This window comes from Citrus clementina, unplaced genomic scaffold, assembly GCF_000493195.1.
Source record: "Citrus clementina cultivar Clemenules unplaced genomic scaffold, Citrus_clementina_v1.0 scaffold_2, whole genome shotgun sequence".
Classification (NCBI taxonomy): Eukaryota; Viridiplantae; Streptophyta; class Magnoliopsida; order Sapindales; family Rutaceae; genus Citrus; species Citrus x clementina.
The window spans coordinates 27,494,942-27,520,871 of NW_006262688.1; the positions used below are offsets into that span (position 1 = coordinate 27,494,942).

Here is a 25,930-nt window from a genome sequence, read left to right on the forward strand (position 1 = left end):
ACTGTATCTCTTCCTTCTGCTACAGTTTTACTTCGTATATTCATTTACTGCTTAGATATGCGATACTCTGGGGTTGTGATTGTGTTCGGGAAGACTCGAAAACATTGGCAATTTTACTTCTTTCATTATTGTTCTAATTTTTCAATTTTGTTATTACCGGTTATGTAGTAATTTAGTTTTCACTGGCTTTAATTTTAATTTTACACCAAAAGTCTTTAGGTCGATATTTTGTCATCGTAATTCTAAGTTCGAATCTCCTTGAGAGTTGTGGAATTCTTTTTTTTTTTTTCTTTGTGGGTTCTGTGGGCTTCAATTGAACTTTATATTTTGGGTTATATTAGATTTTTATTGTACATTTATACTATCACTTTGGTTGTATGTATGGTAGAAAATATAATTTCTTTTTTTTTTAAAGCAAAATTTATTTTATTGTATATCATTTTAACTCTCCAATATTTATTATATTACACGATAAGTTTAGGGGAAACTTGTGGTACAACTGTGGTACCGTGCCATAGTTGCATCTAACCGTTGGATATCAGTGGATTCCATCAATTCAAGTGCATCCAAAGACTGGATGCAACTGTGACACGGTACAACAGTTACACCAATCCTAAGTTTAGATAATATAAATTGATTTTTCAAATTTAGTATTATTGTCAACTCAATCAACTCAATTTTAATTTTGAGTTGCATATTGCTCTGCTTTTTCTTTCAAAGCAGTTAAGGTGTGTTTGATACTCCTCACAACATGAGACTGCATTGTGCAGTCTTATGTTTGGCTGCAGTAAACATTGCATTATAGTACATTGTGATGTACTATCTAGCAAATTGTGACATTAGTTAAACCCGACTGAAATATCATTTATTTATTTTTCAATCTTATTAATAATTTCTACAATACCATAAGAAATTTTATGATAGTAAATTTTATTATCGTCAATTTGATTAAAAAGTGAAAATCTCCTTCCTTAATTTCTTACAAATCTAAACTAACCACTTTGGCGAAAAAAATAAAAATGAATAAACCATATTGATAGTTAGCTTCTATCTTTGTTTTTGTTTTTTTCAAAAGTTATTCATTTAATTATTTGCATCAATTATCTTTATGTTTATTGTAAGTACAGAAAATTTTGAAATAAAAACCCTAGTGCAGACACTGTTTATAAATTAAAATGTAAGATTTTTTTTTTTAAAAAAATTAAGTTCTAATTAAAGTGATCTTCAATTTTTACTTAGATATACATCTCCCCCCCGGGGCGTAAACTTCAATTTATTGAACAGTAGACTTCTTTTTCTATAAATAAAACACTACACTTTGCTTTATATTCAGATGTCGTTTAAAAAAAAAAATGAATCGAAAGATAAGTCGTGACGCAGGTAGCGAGGGATGTATAAAAATCCGTGTCAGTCTAGTCTATTTGCAAATACAGTCATTTATAGACTTACTATTAGGTCAAAATTCTGAATGCATTAATGCAATGATATGTACAACTGAATTTATTTCCAACATAATAGGTATATAATTTTGCAATACAAAGTGTAACTAGTTAGATTTATTCTTATAAAACATCATATTTGTACTACTTTTAATTGTGGAGCCTCGAATAAAAAAAATTGTGTTTTGGTAAATTACTACCACCAAAATAAAAATAAAAATTATTAGATCATCAGATTTTTTTTTTTTTGTTTTTTTAACTCTTTATCTCATTTAAAATATTATAAGATTTATTACCACGTTAAAAAGACAGTCAATATTAAAATTTCACTTAATCTTCATTAAGTAATCAGTATTGTGAATCGGTTCAATTTTTTTCACTGTTATTGATACTGTATTTTATACCAGCACTATAAAATGGCCCCAACATACGTCAGAACAATGTAACGATCAGAATCCCGCCACAACAATGATGAATCATGCCAGCAAAGTTGATGTTCTATGAAGTATGAACCTGATAATTCCTTATTTTCAGATAAAATTGTAAATGGTAAGATCGCGGCTCACCAGTCAAATCTTATATCAATTTTGTGAATTTCCTGGTATAAAAGACTCATCGAATAGCAAAATTTTGGGTTAAAAGTTACACAAACGAACGAAGCACAAATGATTTATTATTAATTTCAATGATGACGCCATTTTTCATTTATAACGTGAGGCTACAACTCGGCTTTGGTATACACAATCAAATAATATACGAAATATCACAAAAGGATAACCAAAATTTTTCTACACTACATCTAATCCCAACTCTCCACCGGACGTTTCCCACGCTTGTCCTGTCTTGGGCTTGCAAGAGCTGATGTAGAGGCACTAGCAGTGCCAGTATTTGTATTTAAGCTTGAAGTGTATGTACGGGAATTGGATTCACCGGAGCTTCCGGCAGTTGATGATGACAATGCTGCCGGTCTTCTAGCTCTTCTGTATCTTGAACCTGGCACGCCAGGCCTAGTTGGCTCTTCTAGATTGCCAGGGCCAGGTTTCTTTGATAGCATCACGACTACACGTCTCATAGTTGGCCGCAACTGGGGGTCACCTTGTGTGCATAACAATCCTATTTGGATACACATTGCTATTTGGTCACCAGAATCTGATGCTGCTAAACTGGGGTCTACAATCTCCAAGCTTTTGTCTTTCTTGTAGAGTTTATATGCCTGCAATATAGTCAAATTGCAACTTAGAAATCTCTCCTATGTGCCGTAGATGCCTTTCTTAGTTTCATAATCTCTAACAAAATTTCTTTCTTAGTTTCATAATCTCTAACACCCGAAGGCCCAATTCAATTTATAAGTTGCCTAAGTCAGTGTCCAGGGTTTGGCCTGCATAAGTTACCAGAGGCATTTTTAAGGCCCAGATCATTTCTAATCTAGTTCACCGTAAGCTATATTTTCAATATTGGACAAAATTAATGGTTCTGATCATCTTCTTACCCAATCAAGTAGATTCTGTGCATCTACATCTAAATTGAAGCTTGAGTTCCTCTGTCCACTGATGAGCTCTAAAATCACAACCCCAAAGCTAAATACATCTGCCTTAACTGATAGATGCCCGTGCATTACGTACTCCGGTGCCATATATCCACTGTTTTCATATTATTTGAAGAGGGGAAAAAAAATCCTACATTACTTTAATGCTTTATCATTCAAGCACCTGGATAATCACAGATTATAGCGGATGCTAGAAAACATACTTGGTACCAGCTACACGGGTGTTAACATGTGTTTGATCTTCTGGGAAAAGGCGGGCCATGCCAAAATCAGCTATCTTTGGTATCCACTTATCATCGAGTAATACATTGCTGGCCTTAATGTCTCTGTGGATGATGCAGTTGTGTGAATCCTCATGAAGGTAAAGCAATCCCCGAGCAATGCCAGTGATAATGTCATACCTTTGCTTCCAATTAAGCTCATGATTTCTTCTCGATTCTGTACAGATATCAAAGCAATGGCAATCACTATTGAGTATAAAGTGAATTGATCCATTATATTGAAGCCTACAGAAGTAACAAATAAAGTGACTGTAAAACAAATTGGTCCATTACATTGGACCCAACACAAGGAACAAATGAAGCAACTGTCATGCGATTTAATTATTTTCTGACGACCATCAACTTAGTAGTTAAACAGATGGGTGCGGACTGATGGCTTTTTCCACTCTGGAACAGTCTGGGAAATTTGCATTGTAATAATGTCAAAGAGCAGAATTATTTAGAATATTCGGTTGCTTGGGAGTTGGGGCATACAAATTCATATTCAACCATACAAAGAGAATCTTTCAAAGTCTCATTAATCGCCACTCTCACAAAGTTTAAAGAAAGAAAAACGCGTTTTAGATGTAAAAGGAAATATTTAATTCATTTTGATGGGAACTTGTGACATTAATTTTACAAACAGCAGACAATTAAAGTTTAAAGACACCCAGAAAGATAAAGAGAGAGAGAGAAAGAGATTGATAAGCATAAACCAGCTGGCGTTCATCTTTCAAAAGATATGCTGAACTTCCTACCACCTAACTTACCATATATTTTTTTTTATCGATGTGTTATGCCTTCAAAATGAAATATTTGAATTACCATGTGGGATCAGCAATGAGGTAAAATCTCCATGGAATATTGACACAAAAAAGAAAGCACTTTCTACATTTTCCACAATATTATATAAGTAAAACGATATCAAGTTTAACGGCTGCAGTGTTAGAGCAACATCATCACAAAAAGTTTGAACAGATTATGCATATTCAAGGCTTTCATTGAATATCTATTCCAGATTTTACTGTAATAGCTCATCCACAAATTTTACATGTTTGCATTATGACTTCCATAAATTGAATAAAGTTTGAAGAAATATTTATGCTGCAAGAAAGAGTGAGATCAAATATTATGTAGCAATTGCCGGTAAGATTTTTTAATATAGAAATAAAGTTTGACCAATTGCAGGGATTGCGATTATGAATTAAACAAAATTCCATCCAATAGCAGTTTGACATATACCCATGTCGATAGCACTTCAACGTTACCCAACGTTTTCTTTTTCCTAAAAAGGATTTGGATATCTTTTATAAGACCTAAAGGGATTTGGATATGAAATTGTTATTATTTCAAGGTTGACTGTCCAAACACTAAAAAGTTTATTTTTTGTGGTATTGATTATCTGCTAATTTATCCATAATTAGCTGATTCTGAAAAGATCAGCAAGCCTAGAGTCACTAACTATGCTTGTCAAACTATAAAGATTACTCGTCGATGCTACACAATGTCCCCATGGCCTAGCAAATGGATATGTACTAGCAAAGGATTTGAATATTGAAATTGTTATGATTTCAATGTAAGACTCAAATGATTTGCAGACTTATAGACCTATATTTTATTATGCAGCTCTTCTAATATGAACTTGGAATACAAATATGGAAGCACTATTAGGTTGCGCTCTGTTCAATTAATCAAAACCCTCTACATAAACTCAAAAGAATTTACTGACACTTACTGAAGAGAACCTTGTCCAGACTCTCGTTTATGACATACTCATAAATCAATAGCTTCTCCGCTCCATGAGCACAATACCCCAACAGATTCACAACATTCCGGTGCTGCACACGAGCCAACAACTTAGCCTCATTCTCAAATTCCTTCTTCCCTTGATTCGAACTATGAGACAGCTTCTTCACTGCAATTTCTCTTCCATCATCCAACTTCCCCTGCAAGGAAACATCGCAGAAGTCCTCAAAACCTTGATTTATGACCAAAATAACAGAAAAATCTCAAAGGTATGGTCATAGCTGAAGAAAGAATAAGTAATTTAGTGCAGCATGCATCGCTGGAGTGTAATAAATACAAACACAATCTTCTAATGACAATAATGCAGATAAGCATGACATTGCTAATTTAAATATGGATATCAGCAGCAAAATTATGCGTGGACATAGTAACTGCAGGCATAATAGACTCACTCATTACTCATTAGGGTATTTTTAGGATCAAGTGTTGTTGTTTTTAATTCACAGCTGCTATGGGACTGAATCACCATCAGTCAAACATATATAAATGGCAGTTGGTCAACATTAGCAGCCAAGGAATTTAGGTGCCATGCTTCCACAATTAAGCAAAAGCACAATGGTTAAAAGTATACCCTTAATTTGTTACTTCCCTTGCAAGTGTTATAAAATTCATTATCTTATATATAGCTATTTTCATTGTTGATAGGGAGAAAACAAAAAAGAGGGGGGAAAAAAAAGAAAAATCCTTTCTTGAACAAGTCGGTTTGCAGTTGTTGAACAGCTGAGTTGGCATGTTGGGTCACGTCTTTCTTCTTCTTCAAAACCGCGTGTGTGGACCCTTCAATAACTTCTTAGCCCCAATTAACAGAAAGATTTATTGATCACATAGCAATTTCAATACCAAAGAATAAATCAAATAAACAACACCGACAAAATAAAAAACTTTGTTATGAACAAAGAAAATTAAAATGAAGAAGCAGGAAATGCAAAGATTACGGTGAACTCATCAATCTTTTGGATCAAAATATTTCTCAGGCACCAAACAGAATTTAGACTCCTAATCAAACCCAGTTGAATTGATAACTTACCTTGTAGACAGGTCCAAAGCCTCCCTCACCAAGCTTATTAGAAGGGTGAAAATTTTTGGTAGCAGAAACTAAAGCTTCAAATGGAAAGTGCTTCTGTTCCCGAGCAGCAATCTTCTCCAAATCTTCTTCGTTGTCACCCTCTGATCAAATCACAAAATTCAACAAACCATCATATAATGTGATCAGTCAAGTAGCAGATCATAACATACTGCTAAAATAAATTATTTCCCAAAAAGAAAAAAAAAAAAGACAACTTTAGCAATCTGGGTAGTTCAAATTTTACTACCTCTTCTAGAACCAAGATTGAAGTGTTTCAAAAGACCATCAAAGAATTTCTTGGGTTTGGTCATGTCCTTCCTCTGCTCATGGAAAGTTGCCAATCAAACAATTAAGTCTGTGAAAAAAGATTGAGAAAATTTGTGAGCGTTTAGGAGATGGTGGTGACGGGAGAAGGAGGATGTTGATATTTGGATTTTGTAGACTATTTGATGAAGTTGAGGTTTCTTTTTCTTCTGTTTCCTTGTTATGTGGGAACGCATACGAACGAACCATGTGAATAAAATTTTGCGAGTTGACCCAGGCCCCCTGTTGTGTTGACTAACTGGCATTTCTTTTTTGTTAACTTAATATTGGTACTGTAGGGGTACCATACAACAGTTAGATCCTGCTATGGTGTGGTACCCCTGTAGTGCCATAGTTTTGCTCCTTAATATTTTACCTCAATTAAACAGTCAAATGGCGCCATCTTGCATTCCTTGCTTTACAAAACAAACAACAACTAACCAACCAACCAAATGTATTTATATAATTATTTTTTTTAATGTAACTTTTAAAAAACAACCATAGTTAACAGCTCTAAATCCTACTGTCAGATCCATTTAAATCAGTTTTCGAATGTTGTAGTGTGTTTGTGTGTGTATATATATATATAATCCAACATCCTAAATTTGTTAAAGTTGTGTAATGTTCATAAAAGATATTAAATCACGACAGATTTTAATAAAATTTAAGATTTTAAACCGGATCAATAATACACACACATATATATATATATATATGAGCTTACATTTATTTTTTAAATATTTAAAATAAAATTTAACAGTATACACGAAAAATAAAAGCTAAGTGCTTCTTTAAAAAAAAAACACTTTTAATTGTTAATTCTTACCTAAACCACCTTTTTTTAAAAGTACATGGATTTTCTTGAAAAAGTGTTTTACTTTTCTCATATGTACTCAGTTTCAAACTTGGAAGGCTGTCGAGTTGGGTGGCTTACTTGCTCTTATACCCCTAATCAATGTCCAGGTGGAGCTTTGATTAGCTAAATTTTTTTAGTTTGAAATGTATAGTGCAGTGCAGGTATTAAAATATACATGAAACGCTGGTTGAATGAAATTTGATGATTATTAAAAGTCAAAACAAAACAAGCATTCTATTGAAAAGAAAAAGAGAGAAGAAAAAAGAAAATTATAAGTGTTTCTGTTCAATTTTTATACTTATTCATTGTACTTTTGACTCAATGAAGAAAATCATCACATGTACGGGCCACTGGCGTTTGGCGATTCTCTTTCACTCTTGGAAAGAAAAAAGTGAGTCAAGTGACAGGAGAGTTTGAAAAATAGGGTCTAATACGTGTCACACACTAAATCAATCAAATGTATGAGATAAATTAAAAAAACAACCTCTAGAAAATTTTCATGTTCTCAGCTAAATGAAAAATATTTGGTTGATCTACCTTTTTTTTTTCTTTTTTTTTTACATTAATTATATATATATTAGATTGATCATTGTTAGAGAAGAAATTTGCTGTCGTCAATCGAAATTAGTCTGCTATGTTATTTGATCAGGTTGACACAAGATAAGGGCTGGACTTTGAATTGTGTGAGAATTAAAACAGAACAGTAGATTTGTTGAAAAAATAATAATTGCTTCTTATGAGCATCCTCGATTTGACCCCACTGAAGAGAAATGATAAAATTAAAGATGGCGTCCCTTGGTGGGTGGGTTGGAAGTAGAGGTGGGTGTTTTGGCTTTCAGTTTTGGTTTTTAATTTTTGTATAGGTTTCGGCTCAATTTGTAACGCGTTTGGGTTTGACAATTTAATTCAAACGGTTTGAAAAGTCATTTCAATTTAGTTTGCTTTTTACATTGGGTTTTCGATAATGTATTCCGATATCACCATTAATTGAAATGACATCGTAGTCAACTTGCGACGTGATAGATGATGTGCATAGTGTGGTTGTCCCAAAGTTTACAAATTACATATAATTGAATGTTTTGAAGATTAATTTATATATTTTTGGGGTCTTCTATTCTCAATTACAAGTGTTTAAGACTGAAATTCGATTGAGTACATTAATAGTTGAGGGAGTCCTACGTTATATTCAACTGTAACTTACACCACTCACAACAATAACATTATTGTGGAGCTCGCATAATGTGTGTGAGTTGTGTAAGTTATAGTTAAATATAACTTCGCATTTGTCTAGTAGTTGGATCCTAAGCTCCTATGCCATAATTAAATTTATATGTGGGAAAATGGTTTTATCGATTTTAAAGAACAACTTACAAGCAAATGGTCTGTGAGCAAATGATTTGTGAGTAGGAAGTCACAAAGGTTAAACTTCTGGCATTAATCCTTTGATACTTAAGTCAATTTTATGAGTTTATTTTTAAAAAAAATATAAAATAACATAATAAAACTATAATCATAAAAAGAATAAGAAATAAGAATAAAATAGACATATAAAGTTGAACTTACCTTTATTTGAATTTTCTAGGAATTTTGTTAGAATTCTTCTCCCTTTATATAGTGACCGTCAAAAGATAAGATCTCGTTACTAATTTTTCGGAGGAAACCAGTTGGATGATTTTAACTGAGTCTACTCTTTGAGATTGTTTTTTGGAGGCTCTAATTTTGGTATTTGGTAAATTTCTTTAGAAATTACTTTTGGCAAAATCATCTCATTCTACATCAGATTTTGAGCAGGGAAGGAGTATATTATCAAAACCTGATTTTGACAATCACTTTTCTACTTAATACATTTCTATATAAATCCTTATATATATATTACAAAAATCCAAAATTATCCTTATTAATTAGGAAATAAAATCATTAACTTTAAAAAAATTACTATTATTACCAATTATATTGAGATATAACAAATCAAAAATAAAATTAATAATATAGAATATTTATTTTAGTTATCAATTATTATATATATACAATAAGAAAATAGTTTATGTACATGTTTATAAATGTTTAAATAAATTTTATTCAATTCAGCCATTTGTGTTTTTACAATAGTTCAAAAATAAGATTTACCAAATACATAAGGCTTTTTTTAAAAAATTATATGAGACTATTGCTCATGTTACAACTCATATTACATTAGATTACTATTGACGTACACAATCAGATAATTATTATAACTAATTTACATTAAATCTTATGAAACACTATTCAGACTTTTACCCTCACTAATATTCTATGGATATTTATTTTACTCACATTTTGTATGAGATATTACTAACTCTACTCAATTATACAATATAATTAAGGAAATAATTACCCCCATAATTCCTTTGTGGCGGTTCAAACTATTAGTAGCCCTAATCACTCGGCCAAGGCAGAATAGCTACCAAACACATAAGTCTGCTTTTAAAATTTATAGCCTTTTTAAAATAAATTTTACTAAATGTTTAATTTATTCTCTTCATAGTTAATTATTTCTACAACACAATTAACAGTAGTTATTTTAAAAGTTACAGCATTACCAAATTAACCCTTGTTTACTTTTAAACATCTCATAACAGAAAATCTAATTATAAGTCATCATGTGACAAGTTATCTATTGAGTCTTAGTAGAAAATCTCCTCCAAAATATATACTCGTGTTTTTTTTTTTTTGTCTTATAGCAAGGAGAGCACAATTAAGACGAACAAATACAAAGAATTATGGAAATATTCTCCTTACATATATATATATATATATATATATATATATATATATATATATATTATGTCATCATTTACTTATCATGACGTCCAAATGTTTGATTTTATCAACAAAAGTTAGCTCAATGAAAAAGACTCGATGAAAAATATGACATCATAATTCCGTTGGCCTGCAAGTTCCTTTCAAGCACATGTGTAAGGCACTGAAGAAAAGTCCATATCTTGATCCGTCATTGTTCTGTTGCTGCCAGTCTTCTATGATGCTGCATAACTAATGGCCTTCCTTACTTGATCCAAACTTGATTTCTTGAAAATTTTGAGGAATCAACTAAGAAGCTGCCGAGAGCAAAACAAATAAAACTAAACGAGAAAGAAAGATGAGGGCTTCTGTATCCTCTTGTCCAGGGTATCAGAATGATGGAATAATAACTTCAATGGGACAAATTTCCTTAAATATTTTAGTTGACTATTGGGACCTTCATATTTTAATTACCATATTATCCATTCTATTATGAGTTAATTTAATAACACAAGTTAGAGGTTATACTTATCCATAATATATTATATATTACTATATAAGGTGCATAAAAATCAAATTTATTAACACAATATTTGATCACATAACAAATGAGTCTATTAAAATTACTTCTAAACATTTGACATTAATCACGTACTAATAGTTTATACTAATCAACAATAAATAAGAAATAAATACAATAAAATTTTCTCGGACACTTATAAATAGACCGCTGACCCTTTCCATAACTAATGTGGATAACCCCAGTAATTATTTCTAAAACATGTGTGTACGGGTTTATGAAATATCCATTGATTGGAACTCGGAGTAATATGTAACACCTAATTTCAATATTACAGATGCATGCTTGCTTTAATTTGCTCTCGAAAACCAACATCATATATATGTGTGTGTGTGTGTGTGTGTGTGTGTGTGTGTGTGTGTGTGATTATTGAACAATGTTGTGTCTCAAATTATTTGCGCATATACTGTTTTGACCTTCTTGTGTCATTGTCAAGCATGTTGGCCTGTCGCAGAGGATTGGATTGTTTTAGCAGCATATAAGCCAAACTCAGAATCCTCTTAACAAAATATTAATTTGCGGATATTAATCTTGTAAATCTCAATCTTCCAATAATTTAGATTTTTTCCGTAGGGGCAGGGGCAGGGGCTTTACCACACACGATTCATCGTGTATATTGATTTGTTTTACATAATTTTGAGGATTTTTTTAATTCAATATTATTCCGGGGTCTCTATACCACATGATTTTTTTTAATAAAATATAAAGAGAAGAAACCTCTTGAAATTTCATTGGGTATAGTTGCAAGATAGTAACAGACCCGTTGTTTTCACTGACTTTGTGAACAAGGCAATTTTCAACCTAATCCGTTTGACATTAATTTATCCCCGATCCTAGCTTGACATTAAAATTATATCTTTAAAATTAAATAATATTTAAGACTTGGATTAGTCAATAGTTTAAAACTTAATTGTAATCTTATCATTGACTCGTGTCACCAACTAGAAGTCTAGAACCTCGCGCGGATTGTTACCATTGCCACAAAGTGACCTATTAATAAAAGGGTAATTTTTAAAAACCTCCCCTGAGGTTTGGGTTTGTTGCAAGTAGATAGCGAGAATTGATTTATTTGTAAAAAACCCCCTACCGTCAGTTAAGTTTAACATTGACCGTTAGTTGACCGTGCAAAGACAATATTACCCTTAACAATAGTTTATAAATGAAAATAACTAAAAAAAAACCAAAATTATTAGCTATTTTACACTTTTTAAATTATTGATATTTTCTTAAAGTTTCTATAAAAAAGTTAAAATTAAAAAATTAAAAAATCCTCTTTAAATTATTGATATTTCCTTAAAATTCCTACAAGAAAGATAAAATTAAAAATTTAAAAATGAAATAGTCATAATCTTTAACTATGATATTGTAAATTTTTAGAATTGACAAGGATAAAATTATCAAAAAATAGGATTTGTGTTTTTTGCACCAATAATTTTGGTTTTTTTTAGTTATTTTCGTTTACAAACTATTGTTAAGGGTAATATTGTCTTTGTACGGTCAACTAACGGTCAATGTTAAACTTAACTGACGGTAGGAGGTTTTTTACAAATAAATCAATTCTCGCCATCTACTTGCAACAAACCCAAACCTCAGGGGAGGTTTTTAAAAATTACCCATTAATAAAACCTACTAATATAATAATAACGCAGGAGTAGGGATGGCAACCAAACCCGGACCCGGATCGGACCCGGACTGAACCCAAAAAATCTGATCCGGGTTCAACCCGCACCGAATCAATTTTTATGCGGAATTCGGATCGGATTTTCAGAACCGGTATATTTCCGGGTCCGAATCCGGTTTCAGGTGAACCCGCAAATCCAGAACCTGGATCCGGATATTATTTATTTTAATATTATTTTTTTAAAAAATTATTAAATATAAATAAAAAAAAAGAAACCCTAGCCCTCTCAATCTCTCATTTGTTCACTCCTCTCTCAAATCTCAATCTCTCGCACTCATTCCTCTCTCGATCTCTCACTCTCTTCAACTTCTCCTCTCAATTTCTCATTTGTTCGATTGTTCCTCTCTCACCCGTTTCTCTCTCAATCTCTCTCACCCGTTTCTCACTCAATCTCTCTCACTCTCTCTTCAACTCTCTTGTAATTTCTCTTCTTCAAATCAGATTCTTTGCGGCGTGGCTGTCATCACCTTCACGGTGCGCTTGTGTTTGTTTCATCACTCATCAGCATCAGCATCACTTGTCTCATCTCTCACTCTGTCGCGGCCAGCAAAAGGGGGTGAATTTCGCGGCTGTGTTCCGTGGCTTGTGGGGGTGGATTTCGCGGCTGTGTCTGTGGCCTGTGGGGGTGGATTTCGCGGCCTGTGGGGGTGGATTTCGCGGCTGTGTTCTCTGGCCTGTGGTGGTGGATTTCGCGGCCTGTGGGGGTGGATTTCGCGGCTGTGTTCTGTGGCCTGTGGGGGTGGATTTCGCCGTTGTTGTATTTGTTTTAGAACCTGGATTTGAAGTTATATGTTTTGTATTTGAAATTTTGTTGAACTAAACTAAAGCAAGCTGGATTCTGCAAGCAATTTGGTTCTGGTTTGTGTAATTCTGTTTTTTTTTTTTCATTTTTCCAGCAATTGAAGGAAAGCAATCCGGGTTCAAAACCCGGATTTTTCTGGGTTGAACCCGGACCGGACCCGGATGGAAAAAACCGGGTTTAATGCGGGTCCGATAATGAGAATTTGGTGTCCGGGTCTGGATCCGGAACGGCTAAACCCAGACCCGGACCCGGAAATTGTCATCCCTACGCAGGAGGTCTAGAAGGAGATTCCTGAAACATTCAGAAACTATAAAAGTGCCCTTTTCTTTAAACAAATAAAGTTTAAAGGCAGTTTTATTTTTGGCTGAGTCAAATGTTCCCACGTCAATCTTCAGGCGGAAGTTAAGAAACTTCTCAAGCTAATGAATTAATAACTCAAAATTAATCAATGTAATAGATACTAGAAGTATTTTCCGCTCGTTGGCACCTAGACAAATTCCAAAAGCTTTGTTCCGTCAATGTTTTGAAAGAAAGAAAAAAAAAAAAAAAACTTTGGTACGTGAACATGGGAAAATCTTTACATCACATCTTTGAAACCCTAGCTACCTAACCTTAATTTTTTTTTTAAAGAGGATGATTAATTCTCTATTAATTAAGGCTCCGCCGAAAGTCATTAAGCCATGGTGATATAATAATTACAGTCCAGCCGAGCAGCCGCCTCTTCCAGCCCAACAAAAAATGAGGAATAAAATTTCTACAAGGAATTCAAAAGGCTGCGGGTTCATCAACTTGTGAAACAATACGGTGTTTGACAACACACGTGGAAAGAACAAAAATTAGGGCAATCTTGTGTTGGTGCATGCACTCTAATCACATGGAGCGTGTTCAAGGTATCATATGATGAGTGAAAAATTAGATTGAAGGACGAAATTTACTTTTAATTTATTTTTGGTTGTGTGTAACATAATTACGGCCACCACATATAAAATATAGCCTTTAATAAGAAATAAAAGTACGTTTTACAAGTACAATCAATATTAGACTCTTTAGCACATGCCTTGGTAGTATATATTCAACTATTCCCCACATCGTTTTGCTTGTGGTACGATAATCTAAGTTTTAAAATTTATTTTTATTATTAACTTGTGTTTATGTTTATCTGGGTCTTATTAGCAACTTGTATACGTGTTTAATTTGTAGCTTAAGAACTCAGATTTCACATAAAAGTACATATTATTGAAGCTTTACCGAAGCGTTAAAAATTTTGAATTCAAATATTTATTAAGTAGCGCGATCTTAGAATCAAGACTTGTGTTCGAGCCCTCACCTCTTTTGACATCTAGTGTTAACTACTCATTACTAAATGTGATCAAAGATAATTAATTGTGTCACTTTGTCAACGAGTTAATAAAAATCCTCCCTAAAACATGCTTCTGGAGGGGGCGAGAAAAAAAAAAGAGAGAGAGAGAAAGTTTCCAAGCTTATTTCAACAGTGCATGATACTGTGTTGAGCCACTTGGGTTCCCACTTCCCAGTCCTAGCTGTAAGGGCCAACCGACATTTTTGTTTTTAGTAATTATTTGGTTATGCTCAACTTTTGTTGGTTTCTACCAACCAATAGAGCTTTTATGATGCTTAAAGAAACATCCATTGCGACATCAATCTTCACTTGTTATACTAACAGTTAACCGATCCATATCTTTGTCATAATATGAGCTTACAAACGAAGAATAAACAACAAATAATATAAACAAACACTCACTTTATATATACTTTACAGAAGGATACATATAGATGTACTGATGTAGTAGTAGCAGTAGTATACAACTTTTGCCCCCTCAAAATAACAAAAAACAAACCCCCCCCCCCCCTTGTGATTGAAATGATGCATAGACTGAGAAAAAGATAAACGGAGTTACTTACTCCCTCTTTCCCTTTCCCCAAAAGATTAAAATTAAAAATGAAAAGAAGAAGAGAGTCATCTAATTCTCTAAAATTCAGTCTAATAAACTAATGCTAATGTATCTGGCACTGGAATCTTTTTTGGATCACTCCAGATTTGTAAGCCAGCCCCTTTGCCCTTTGCCCTTTCTAATAATTACTTTGTCACGAACATAATACAAAATGACAGCTTGGCTTCACTTCATCAACTCACCAGCCTACTACACACACATACACTCATCATCATCCTTTTTTCCTCAAAAGGTGATGATGACTTGAACCCACCAAGAAAAAAAAAATTTTGGGCACAAAATCCTCAACTCAGATAATAAAATAGAAAACTAAAAAAAAAAAAATTTGGTAGACTTCACATTTTTCATGTCCGCCATTAGGCTTCCCTCTCCATTTGAGGGACTTGCCGTAGCAACTTTGTGGATGTGCAAGTTTCTTTGGTGCCTCTTGAATCAATGAAACATGTAGACGCCGGTGCTTCTGTTGTATTAAACTTGTAGCTGCCGATGAACTCCAGTGGACACAATCTGCTTTTATCGAACATGAAAAATTTAATTTTTTGCATAACATATTTTCAAGTAAAAATAGAACATTGTAGGAATAATTTTTGACTAATTAAGAGGCAATGGGGAATAGAATGTACCTAGTAATGGCATTATGAAGCAGCATCTGCCATAGTCCTTGCTCTCATTTCAATGTTTCTGAGATCGCGAAGATGTTGTAAAATTTCTTGGAGAAGATAAATGCCCTTATCTCCTTTTCTCAATGATCTCATGCAATGCTTTAGAAACTCTCTATCAGCTTCAAGTGCTTGTAGCCTTTCGTATACGTGATCAACTTCCTCCTCAATGGCTAACCTTTTGTTATCTAGTTCAAATTTGGCTACTGAGTTTTGTGAGGCAACAGAATCATAATCTAGTTCATGATTTCCATTCAAGATCCCGTTTTCAGTTTCTGCACCAATTTCATCGAAAAGAGGAAGTAGTCTCTTTGCCTTAGCACCAATGTATTTCCTACCTTGTTGATCATGCTTTCCATTCATTTGCTCGAAATGGCCATTTGCAGCAACCCCATTAGGTTCATGATCCTCATTGTAACCATTGCCATTCTGTTGATGCAAATGATCAATTGATTTAATGTCCTCATAATGGTGCTCCTCTTCATCATTCAATGTAAACAGCTTCTCTTCCAAAACCTTGAGCTGCTCAAGAATTGATATCCTTTCATCCTCAAAACTAGCCAATGATTCCTCCAAATACAAAACTGCATCAGCGGGAGTGTGCTGATTACCACTTTCTTGATTGTGCTCGAAACTTTCGTCTTCCTTTGCTTCATGACTCAAGTCAACAGATACGCCATCACTATCCTCATTGCTATAAGAAGCTGATGGAGTTCTGCTTCTTCTTCTCAACATCTGCATTTTCTCTTTCGCCTCATAATCTTGTACCTTTTTGCGATAAATCTCCAGCTCTTTTTCTACCTCAGCCTTCTCCTTCTCCCTCTTTACCATAATCTCATTCAGCAGCTGCAGAGCTTCTTGGTCATACTCGGATTGTTCATCCATCATTCTTTGATACTGCAAAGCTTCCATTTGCATTGCTGCCTTCTCTTCTTGAAGCCTGTTTATCATCGCCATTGTTTGGTTTGCAGCTATTGCTGAAGCACTTCTCTCTTCTTCTAATTCTGCATACAAAACATTCAAAGCCTTCCGCTGAGCTTTCAATGCTGATTTCAACTTGTCAACAGTTAATGCTCCATCGTCGGCATCAATGTCACTTATAACACTTCCTCCATCCAAAGACTCTTCTGTTCCAGATTCTCTTCTATCAAGCAGCAACAATTTCTTGTGCAACTGACGGAGACTGTCCGTGGAAGTCGGCGTATCAGGAACTTTCTCTTCCTCATTCTCATTAAGCTCTGAAGTTGAGGATAAATGATTATGTATCATTTTGTCACTTGTTTCGATCACTATGGTCGTAAATTCAACATCATCTTCAGATTGCCTAAAGCCTAATATTAAACAAAACGCATATTAGGGTATCAAAAAGAAGAAAAAAAAAAGAAGCCATTTAAGCTCATAAAAGTGATAAATAGATATTGAGGCTTACCATGATCATAATTGTCCGCCTGAAATTCGGAAGAGCCAGCAAATACACCCTCTTCTTTGCACGGAGATGAAGGAAGATCATCTTGAGTTTGAAGATCGTCAATTGGTTCATGATCGGGGATCTCTGTCCCTATTGAGATCTCGGCATCCGTTTCATCACTTTGCATTTGAAGCACATCATCACACACTGCATATATCAACAAGTTGCTCGTATAATTCATGATATAATTTCAGCATAGAGCATAAAAAGAGATTGTAACAAACAAAATTAAAACATATACCTTGATTAGCATCTGATTCCATATCTTGTGCTGCTGTTGCATCGCTTTCTTGAACATAATCTTCTCCGTCCGTAGACAGAATTTGAGTCGTTTGTTCTGTTGCATCACTTTCTTGAACATAATCTTCTCCATCAGTAGACAGAACTTGAGAGGATTGTTTTGTTGCAGCACTTAGTTGAACATAATCTTCTCCATCGTTTGACAGAATTTGAGTCATTTGTTTTGATGCAGCACTTGCTCGAACATCATCTTCGCCAGCAGTAGATAGAATTTGAACCATTTGATGGACAGCAACTTGTTCATGCTCCTCCTCCTCTTTCTCCTTCACTTGTCCAACCTCTGCTTGTATGAATGCAGACCATTCACTCTCATTCAGTTCCTCATCTTCAGCGTCCGCAGCCCTAATTTCCTCTCCATTGGCATGACCCGAAACTAATGCCTCTGCCTCTCCATAACTGGCCTTATTCTCCACATCCAATTCAACTTGTGTTGCAACATCATGCATGGTGAAATCCAATATAACATCTTCATTTCCAGAATCCCCTTGATCTACCTCCTTAAATTTATATGCATTTTTATTTTCAGGTGTAGCGGGATCAATAAATTCCACCGGAATCAAATGACAATCATCTCCATAAATGTAAAACTCCAAATGCTTAGTTCCAATTTCAGGAGATGATTCTTTACCATAACTCACTTGAATTGCACTCTGATCACAAGATGGATTATTCATCAACGCATTCAACTCTTCTTCCTTGATACTCTCTTGCTCTTTCTCTACAAGAACATCAAATTTTTCATCTCCATTAGCTGCCATATCTTTGCGATCATCATTAGAAACAGAACCGGAACAATTCTTCTCTGCCTCCAGCTCTGTTCCTTCAACAAAAACTCCCCTGTTTTCCTCAGTCCTCTGTTCATCTTCAAGCTGATTGGACACAAGCTCTGATCTGCTTTGATCAAAATGATCGCCATCATCGATTCCATCACCTTCCACAGCTTCTTTGATCAAATTTCCTTTCTGGGTAAAATCCAAAACTTCCCAAGGAGGCTTGACTAACACACAAGGTGAATAAAAATTCCTCTCTGAGCTCACACCGCAACAAGAACATTTAGAAATCAATCCACCACTTTCAACAGCAACTTCACCAGGACCTTGAACCAAACCAATCTTCTTCATCCAGGGAAAGAAAGCATAATCTCTTGAAAATTCAGGACACTCAAGCTGCTGAGACGAGGACGAGCAATCCTCACACATATCCTGAGATTCTGAGAGTTTCTGATGATTGGGACAGAATCCCAGTTTAGAAATCTCCTTGGCATGAGCATCACAGACAAGATCTCTATAAGATTTTTTGTTCTTTTTAGAGTCAATGAGGTGATCAAGCCTACAACACCAAAGACAGGGCTTTTTAAGGCCAAAATATTCAGCATATTTGATGATGAGATAAGAAAAGAGAGAATTTAAGAGAAGGGAAAAGATGAGAATCCATTCAAGAAATGCATAGACTAAAATAAGAGTGATTTTGTTGGTGTTTCTATGCAACATCGTTGCAAATTTGTTGGCTGCCATTAGTGATTTCTCTGTTTTGAGGTATGTACAAAGAGATTGAAACAGAGGAAACTGCAGAATGACGAAAAGAGAAAATTGAAGAAGGAGAGACAACAGAGAAACAGAGAAGGAGCAGACAGAGGCAATTGGTTTTAATTTCAGACTGAAAAATGGCGGTTTGAATGGGAATGACAGCCAAATGAGACTTATAAATGCTGCTGATTAAAAAGAATGTTAGAAATCTTATTGAGTCAGAGTAAATAAAAGAACTTTTTTTTTATGGATATTTTTTTTAAATATATAATCTTTTGACAGGATCAAGTAACCATTGAAGTTCAACAAAGTGATGGATCACACTATTATTATTGTAGATTAAGGGGAAGATATTTCAACTTGAAATCTTATACCAAACTCTTATTATTATTATAAGAAATGAATATTTCTTTTAAAAATTATTAATGTTTAAATTTAGAAGCATCACTCATAACCTGTAACATTATTTGGAAATTTAATATTAAGATCAAAATTTAAATAAACAATTAAGGTAGCATATTTCTTGTGACCTGTGATGTAGTGTGTACTGTGGGTAACAACATTGCATTAGTACATTAATATTTAATATAGCATTTCTCTTAAAAATATAGTAAAGGAAAAATGAATGTTCATATTAAAGGCTCAGCTTGATGTGTGGGTTTTTCGGATTCTAATTTATTATATTGGACATTTCTGCCCACGCAACAGTCTGGCTTTGGTTTTACAAGTTACAAATAAGGTGGGTGGGCCCACAAACCATCAAAAATGAGTTGGTGGACCACTCTCAAAATAAAGTGTGGGACCCTTTTAGGACGCCCAGATGCTCCTCATTATGCAAGTCTGCTTCTCAGCCATCTTTGCTTTCCGGTTTTTTCAATTTCATATGGCAGACTTCCCCCCCCCCCCTTCCCCCCCCCTCAAAAGTTCAAATAAGAAATAAAGAAGTACTAATTGTGCGTTAAACTAAGGTTATTTAAGTTATTAATAGTTATCAGTCGCTTAATGAACTCAAAAAATATATATGGCTAACAAATTTATTATTTACTATTTTCAACTTTTGTCATATGAGGAGGCGCATTCATCATGTAGTTTGTGAAATTGTGAAATGAGCATCCGCTTGAAGTGTGATAATATCAAATATCACATAATAAAAGATTCAATATTTTTTTTTTTTTAGGATTTACTCTGTAAAATAATTTTGTTTAAGAGAGATCTTAAATATGATTAAGAAGAGGCTTATGGTTATGTACCATCAAAACCCTTCATAGATAAATCATTTTAAGAGCCAAATTGTGTGGCTCTTTTGTCTATATGTCGTGTGTGTATTTTGAAGGAGCATATGAATCAGCACTCGAAATTTTGTATTGTTTGGATATGACCACATTTAATTTCTTATTAATTTCTTATTAATTTCTTGCTTTCAAATCAATTTTTGGCCAACCCTTTTTGAGTTTTTCTGATAGGAAGAACTCTTTACCAGTCGTCATTGGATTGGTCTAATTGGGTAGGACAGAGCTTCACCGCCATGCATCCACTTTCATTGTCACGTCCTCCTATTATCAAATCAATATTAGCATATGTATGATACACTTTCATTTTATAACACCACTTTATAAATAACAAAAATAGATTTGCAGGCAATCAAGTAACTAAAATAAAATTAATCTGATTCACGAGTTAGATTTAAGCAGTTAGTTCCCAAAGATAAATATCGAAACTTGACCAATTATTTTATCCCCTAATATTTATTTCAAGTGTGGTATACTTAAATGATTGGATGTTTAATTTGAAGAAGAAATTCAATCGTGTGATTTTAAAAATTTTCTAAAGATGAAATTTGAATGTCGATTGATGTTACGGGTGAATCATTTCTAATAATTATATAGAACTGTCAGACATATTTCACTAATATATATTATTAATTTTTGAAGTACACATTATGCAATTCTAGAAGTATCTCACAAGTATGATATGTTAGCATGTTTCATGCCCACAATAAATTCATAAAATAAATTTGATAAATTTCGTTAGTCGATCTTTCAAAGAGATCACAGAATTTCTTTTTCTTTTTCTTTTTTGAAAAAAAAAAAAATTATGCTGATCTTGAAACACATAGGCAATAGTAGTACTAAAATAGATAAATTTAAACAAATTACATTAGTATTTTGCAGATTTCATCTTTTGTGGAGGGACCTCAATTTGTGCCATGGCCCTCCAAGTTACTTTAGCTTTAGTTAAAATTAACAACAATCAACCCCTTAATGTTTTATTTTTGCCCCCACCAGCTTTTATATCTGTGGATCCCAAGTTCTTAATTAGGTTAACCTCTAAAGATAATTTTGTTTCCGCTGCTTTACTAACATGACCAGAAAATTGAAAATGAAAGATTAATGGGAGAAATTTTTTGCTCTTTTTGCTGGGATTTTATGACCGCTTTTTGGGAATTGCAAGGGAATCTTTAACTTTAATGTCTCAAAAAAAATATATAATTGGGATTTAATTGATTTAAAGGCTTGTATTATTTGGAAAAACCCTCTTTTAGCCTTTAAATTTTTGACCAAAAAGGCAGTAATGTATCCTTCTTCCCAAAAGGCAATTACCCCCAAAAAAAAAAAAAAAGAAGAGAGAAAGAGAGCTCAAATTTTCCTAATTCTATATTTGCACTTGATTCCTTTGTAATATTTGGTTGAAATAGATAATATTGATTTCGAGCAAATAATATTTTGATTAATAAATAATGATATTACACATACTTCTCTACCACTCTTAAGAACCATTTTTTTTCCTTTTCTGAGTACTTAAATCAAATAAAAAATGTTCTTAATCATCAAGAATCTTTTTACCATTATTTTTTTTATTATGCTAGAATATTAAAACATATATAAAAGTTCTCGAGGGCGAATCTAGCTATTTCTTTACTTCAAGGAAAGCCCAATCTTATATTAATCAAAATTAATTTCACGCACTATTAATTAAAAAAAAATTCATAATATAATCCACACTCTGTAGAATGGTCCGAGATTATGCGCCATAAAAGCTCCTAATCATTAATTAAATTAACAAACAAATTGTTCAAAAATTAAGAGCGACACGGGTCTTGAATCTTTAATAAAATTAAACAAGATCAAATTTGACTACTGAAGAATAAAAAGATCATGTGATGGTCTCAATCGATAAGAGGGACCATTGGCCATGGCCGCAGGGTTCGCGTGGTAATGAAGATATGTTCCAACAAATTAATGAGAAATATAAACAAATGTTTCTTTTGCTTAATCTTGTATAATAATCATATATATATATATATACAACAAGGGACCCTATCTTCTTCATTCCCAATGATAGACTTTAAAACCTTATTTTTAAGCATCCGTTGGTATTATATATCATTTAAGGGCCACGCTCATTTGATTAAAAATTAACCTAACCATCATTTATGTTTTATGTAATGGTATAGTTCTAAACAAATTAATGACTCGATAACAATGAAAGATTGATAATATTCAAATGATATCCTTAATCATCGATCTTAGATCCAAAAATGTAAAGATATATTATAAACTTAAGGTGTAATCGAAATTTCTCATTAATGATAAGAGAAATGGGGAAAAAGAAAAGGAGTTAAGGCTCAAACTATAGAGTTTAGGTTTGTTTAATGGCTAAAAATTTGGGGAAGTAAGTGTTACAAATAATGAAAGATGATGCGTAGGAGGGATAGCTCAAGCAACAAGTCGTATAAAAGAAGAATGATAAGATTCTCATGACTTTGAGTTGGGATAAGCATAAGAAATATAGTTCAAGTGTCCAAATCGATGAGACCTTGGCCTACAACATCAGCTTTTGCTCCTCGTAAAGGACTGTTTCGGATAGCATTTTCAAGAAATTATAAATACAGAAAACATAACCCAAAAGCTCATGATGTAAATTTTGGATTCCAGTTCCTACTTACAGATAAGTTGAAAGGTTTGAAATTCATTTCAATTCCTACTTACATTTATGCAATATATAAGATTTTATTATTAAAAATTAAGAAGAAAAAAACAAGGGAAAACCTCCCAGAAGTGTGGTGAAATGGAGATCAAGAGTTGACACCAAAAAGTTGATGTATGTTTGTCATACACTAAGATACAATAATCTTATGGCATCATGTGCTGACCTTTCCTAGGCTTTAGATTAGATATCTACTTCAAATGAAAATGTTAAATAGGACATGTTAGATATATATATATATATATAAAGGAGAACTATTTTTGTCTGGATCAATCAACTCAAATAGGTTACACATTCACAACAATTTTTCCCTTTCTAGGAGGATAAAAATGTAAAACTAAACCATGCTTAATTATATATTTTGTAAGAGAATGTGGTTAAATGGTTAAGATATTTTTTTATCTTCTTAGTGTATAACTAAATAGAAGACTTCTTTTTGCCTTCAGATTTTCAGGTGTCTTTGGGGACACAACAATGGGTTATTGCATGCAAAAGGTTAATTGAAAACAATTTCCCTTATTTTGGTTCACAATCAATTTGTGCTAAAGATGCAATTAGTTTGCATTTGCTTTTATATATATATATATATAATTACTTTGTAAGAAAGAAATATTCTTTTTATACTAATCTTCGTATTAAAGGAAAACAGATCAACAATATTCTACTCATAAATTTTAGCTATGAATTTTTAAAATTCTCATGTGCACATTAATTGACGCAAATTGCACCAAGTAGAAAATATTCAAATAACCAAATTCTTCCATCTAGACATTAATGATTTAAGGAGGTTTTTATTTGATAAGTCTCTAGAAGCTAAAAAATTAAAATTTTCTCCCAACTTCCATTTTACGGCATACAGGAATTAATCAAAATCTGAATACAATATCTAAAAGCGATTGTTAGAGAAATATTTGATATTTTTATGCAACATTGTAACTGTTCAGAAAAGCTACTTGACATTTTTTATAAAAAGCACTGTCGTGGAAAAGTGCTTCTCATAAGTCACAGGAGCACTCCCAACCGTGCCCGTGCAATAAATGATGATGCACATTGCTCAATCTTGATTCAAAGATTGATTCCCAATTAAACTTTATCAAGCAGATTGGTGGTAACTTGATCACCTATCATCTCGTTTTGTGAACAAATTTGAAATATGGCTCTTATGAATTATGATCCCTCCATGTATGTACATAAATTTGAAAATAATCTTAATACAGAATTTTCAAGACTCTAAAACTTTTGTTTACATTACCGTCAATTTGACAACCAAAGCTGGCTTATAAAAATTACAATTGGCAATTTGGCACAGCTTATTCTTTTTTGGGGAAAAAAAAAAACTTAGGATTCCATGATTAACAATGAAAAAGCAAATTAATAATGAAAACCAGCTGTAATATAACCACAAAAGAAGTACTAATAAAGATGAAAAAAATGGAAAAATAATGTATCAAAAAGAAAAAGAAGTACAAGCAAAAGAGCGAATACGAATGAGGAGTGTGAGTGTAATGATGGTGATTTGAGAGCATTTGAAGAGGTGTGGTGTGGGGGCACTGACCCCTCCCCCCCTTACCCATCTTTAGCTTTTTGCCTCCTTCTTTGGCTTTTGAGTAAACCAGGGCACTCTCTCTTTCTTTTCAAACAATAGACCCCCTCTCAAAACAAAAACAAAAAAATTAGGCAATCGTGGGTAGAAGTGAAGGCATGACATAAGAAGTACTGTTAGGAGATTTCATGAATGAGAATCATTGCATGATTAATCTTTGGCTATGGTTATGTTGGAGTAGATCTACGGTGGAGTACGAATCTCAACCACACACGCAAAATAATAAATAGTAAAAAATTCATTATAACTTTGATCGTGTGGTTATGAAAGAGTGTTCTACTTCAGAACAACTCCAACATAATCAAACCCTTAACCTTCAAACATGCAGAAAAAGCACATGTTGTTGTTGCACAGCCAAGATACGCACGCCACACTGCTCTGGATCCAATGAATACTTTAAATGCATATGAATTATATATCTTTGGGGTAATTTTATGAATTGTAATTGTGAGTACCTATTTTCTTTTTTTTTGATGAAGTAAAAATTTTGCTGAAGATTATCAAATGAACTGCAAATTTAAAATGTTATAAATTTGACTCAGCACGTAACATGATATGTATAGATGATAAACGTGCCAAATGTATTATGAAAAGTATATGATTGCTTCTTGAACAAGTGGTTCGGTAAAAATTTTTCTTGGTAATTAATTTGTTTTCAAGAAACAACCGAGTTGGTCTTTTGCGAAAGAAAAAGGTTCAATATTCGAATTCCCTCGCATCAATCACGAATAGGCAATGAGATGAAAGATTGGGAAACTTGATAAATGAAATTAAAAAAAAAAAGGGTTGAGTAGGGCCAGTAAATGAGAAGCCTAGACCCAATCAATCTTTAAGTGATGCCAAATAATCGGTTATATTGGGGATTGATTGATAAGCTTCATGTACATATGGTCAACACCCAACACACAACATCAACAGTCCTTACCAAACATCGAACGAGTCAAAAATAACAAACAGTGAGGATACAAAAGAACTTCAGAGGAACATTACACGATTAGGTATCCAACCAAATACTAAAAGAGCTGAAAAGTGGATATAACAAATCACGAGTAGTTCTTAACATATTATTTTTATTTTTATTTTTTGATATATTCTTTCTTATTTAAAACATTGGTCGTTAGTTATAACTTATTTGATACAAACAATGTTCTTTGTTCTTTATTGAAAGTGGCATACGATACTCCCACAAAATGTGAGACTCGAACCGAAACACAAAAATGAACAACGTCTTCATGAAAATACCGAGGGGAAAAAAAAAATCATAGTCATATGTAAGGAGATTGAGGCGTACTCTCAA

At 33.3% G+C, this 25,930-nt stretch overlaps 2 protein-coding genes across 3 annotated transcripts; both read right to left on the minus strand.

The window, feature by feature from the left end:
* Nucleotides 1-2,096: 2,096 nt before the first annotated feature.
* LOC18052691 (putative receptor-like protein kinase At4g00960) lies at nt 2,097-6,678 on the minus strand. Of its 2 annotated transcripts, XM_006448148.2 has the most exons (6): nt 6,365-6,678; nt 6,079-6,218; nt 4,981-5,191; nt 3,189-3,423; nt 2,929-3,079; nt 2,097-2,652 (listed from the first exon to the last, which is right to left on the minus strand). In XM_006448148.2, the coding sequence occupies exons 1-6, from the start codon at nt 6,426-6,428 to the stop codon at nt 2,239-2,241; spliced, it is 1,215 nt and encodes a 404-aa protein (XP_006448211.1). In that variant the 5' UTR covers nt 6,429-6,678; the 3' UTR covers nt 2,097-2,238. The 2 variants fall into 2 exon arrangements, with proteins under 2 accessions (XP_006448211.1, XP_024046381.1); XM_024190613.1 differs by lacking the exons at nt 6,079-6,218; nt 6,365-6,678 and adding an exon at nt 5,282-5,726 and having other exon boundaries at nt 4,981-5,250.
* An 8,319-nt stretch (nt 6,679-14,997) lies between these two features.
* Nucleotides 14,998-19,271, minus strand: LOC18052692 (myosin-binding protein 2). The gene is made up of 4 exons (XM_006448149.2): nt 17,459-19,271; nt 17,179-17,364; nt 15,714-17,080; nt 14,998-15,597 (listed from the first exon to the last, which is right to left on the minus strand). The coding sequence occupies exons 1-3, from the start codon at nt 19,029-19,031 to the stop codon at nt 15,726-15,728; spliced, it is 3,114 nt and encodes a 1,037-aa protein (XP_006448212.1). The 5' UTR covers nt 19,032-19,271; the 3' UTR covers nt 14,998-15,597; nt 15,714-15,725.
* Between the last annotated feature and the right edge of the window lie 6,659 nt (nt 19,272-25,930).

What these genes read in the sequence shown, in the direction of transcription:
- LOC18052691 (XM_006448148.2), bottom strand. Translation starts at nt 6,428, where the DNA reads ATGACCAAACCCAAGAAATTCTTTGATGGTCTTTTGAAACACTTCAAT. An exon ending in ACCCGTGTAGCTGGTACCAA is followed by an intron (nt 3,080 to 3,188) that starts GTATGTTTTCTA and finishes ATATGAAAACAG; the next exon opens with TGGATATATGGCACCGGAGT. An exon ending in CACAGAATCTACTTGATTGG is followed by an intron (nt 2,653 to 2,928) that starts GTAAGAAGATGA and finishes ACTATATTGCAG; the next exon opens with GCATATAAACTCTACAAGAA.
- LOC18052692 (XM_006448149.2), bottom strand. Translation starts at nt 19,031, where the DNA reads ATGGCAGCCAACAAATTTGCAACGATGTTGCATAGAAACACCAACAAA. An exon ending in GGAATCAGATGCTAATCAAG is followed by an intron (nt 17,365 to 17,458) that starts GTATATGTTTTA and finishes TGATATATGCAG; the next exon opens with TGTGTGATGATGTGCTTCAA. An exon ending in GGCGGACAATTATGATCATG is followed by an intron (nt 17,081 to 17,178) that starts GTAAGCCTCAAT and finishes GTTTAATATTAG; the next exon opens with GCTTTAGGCAATCTGAAGAT.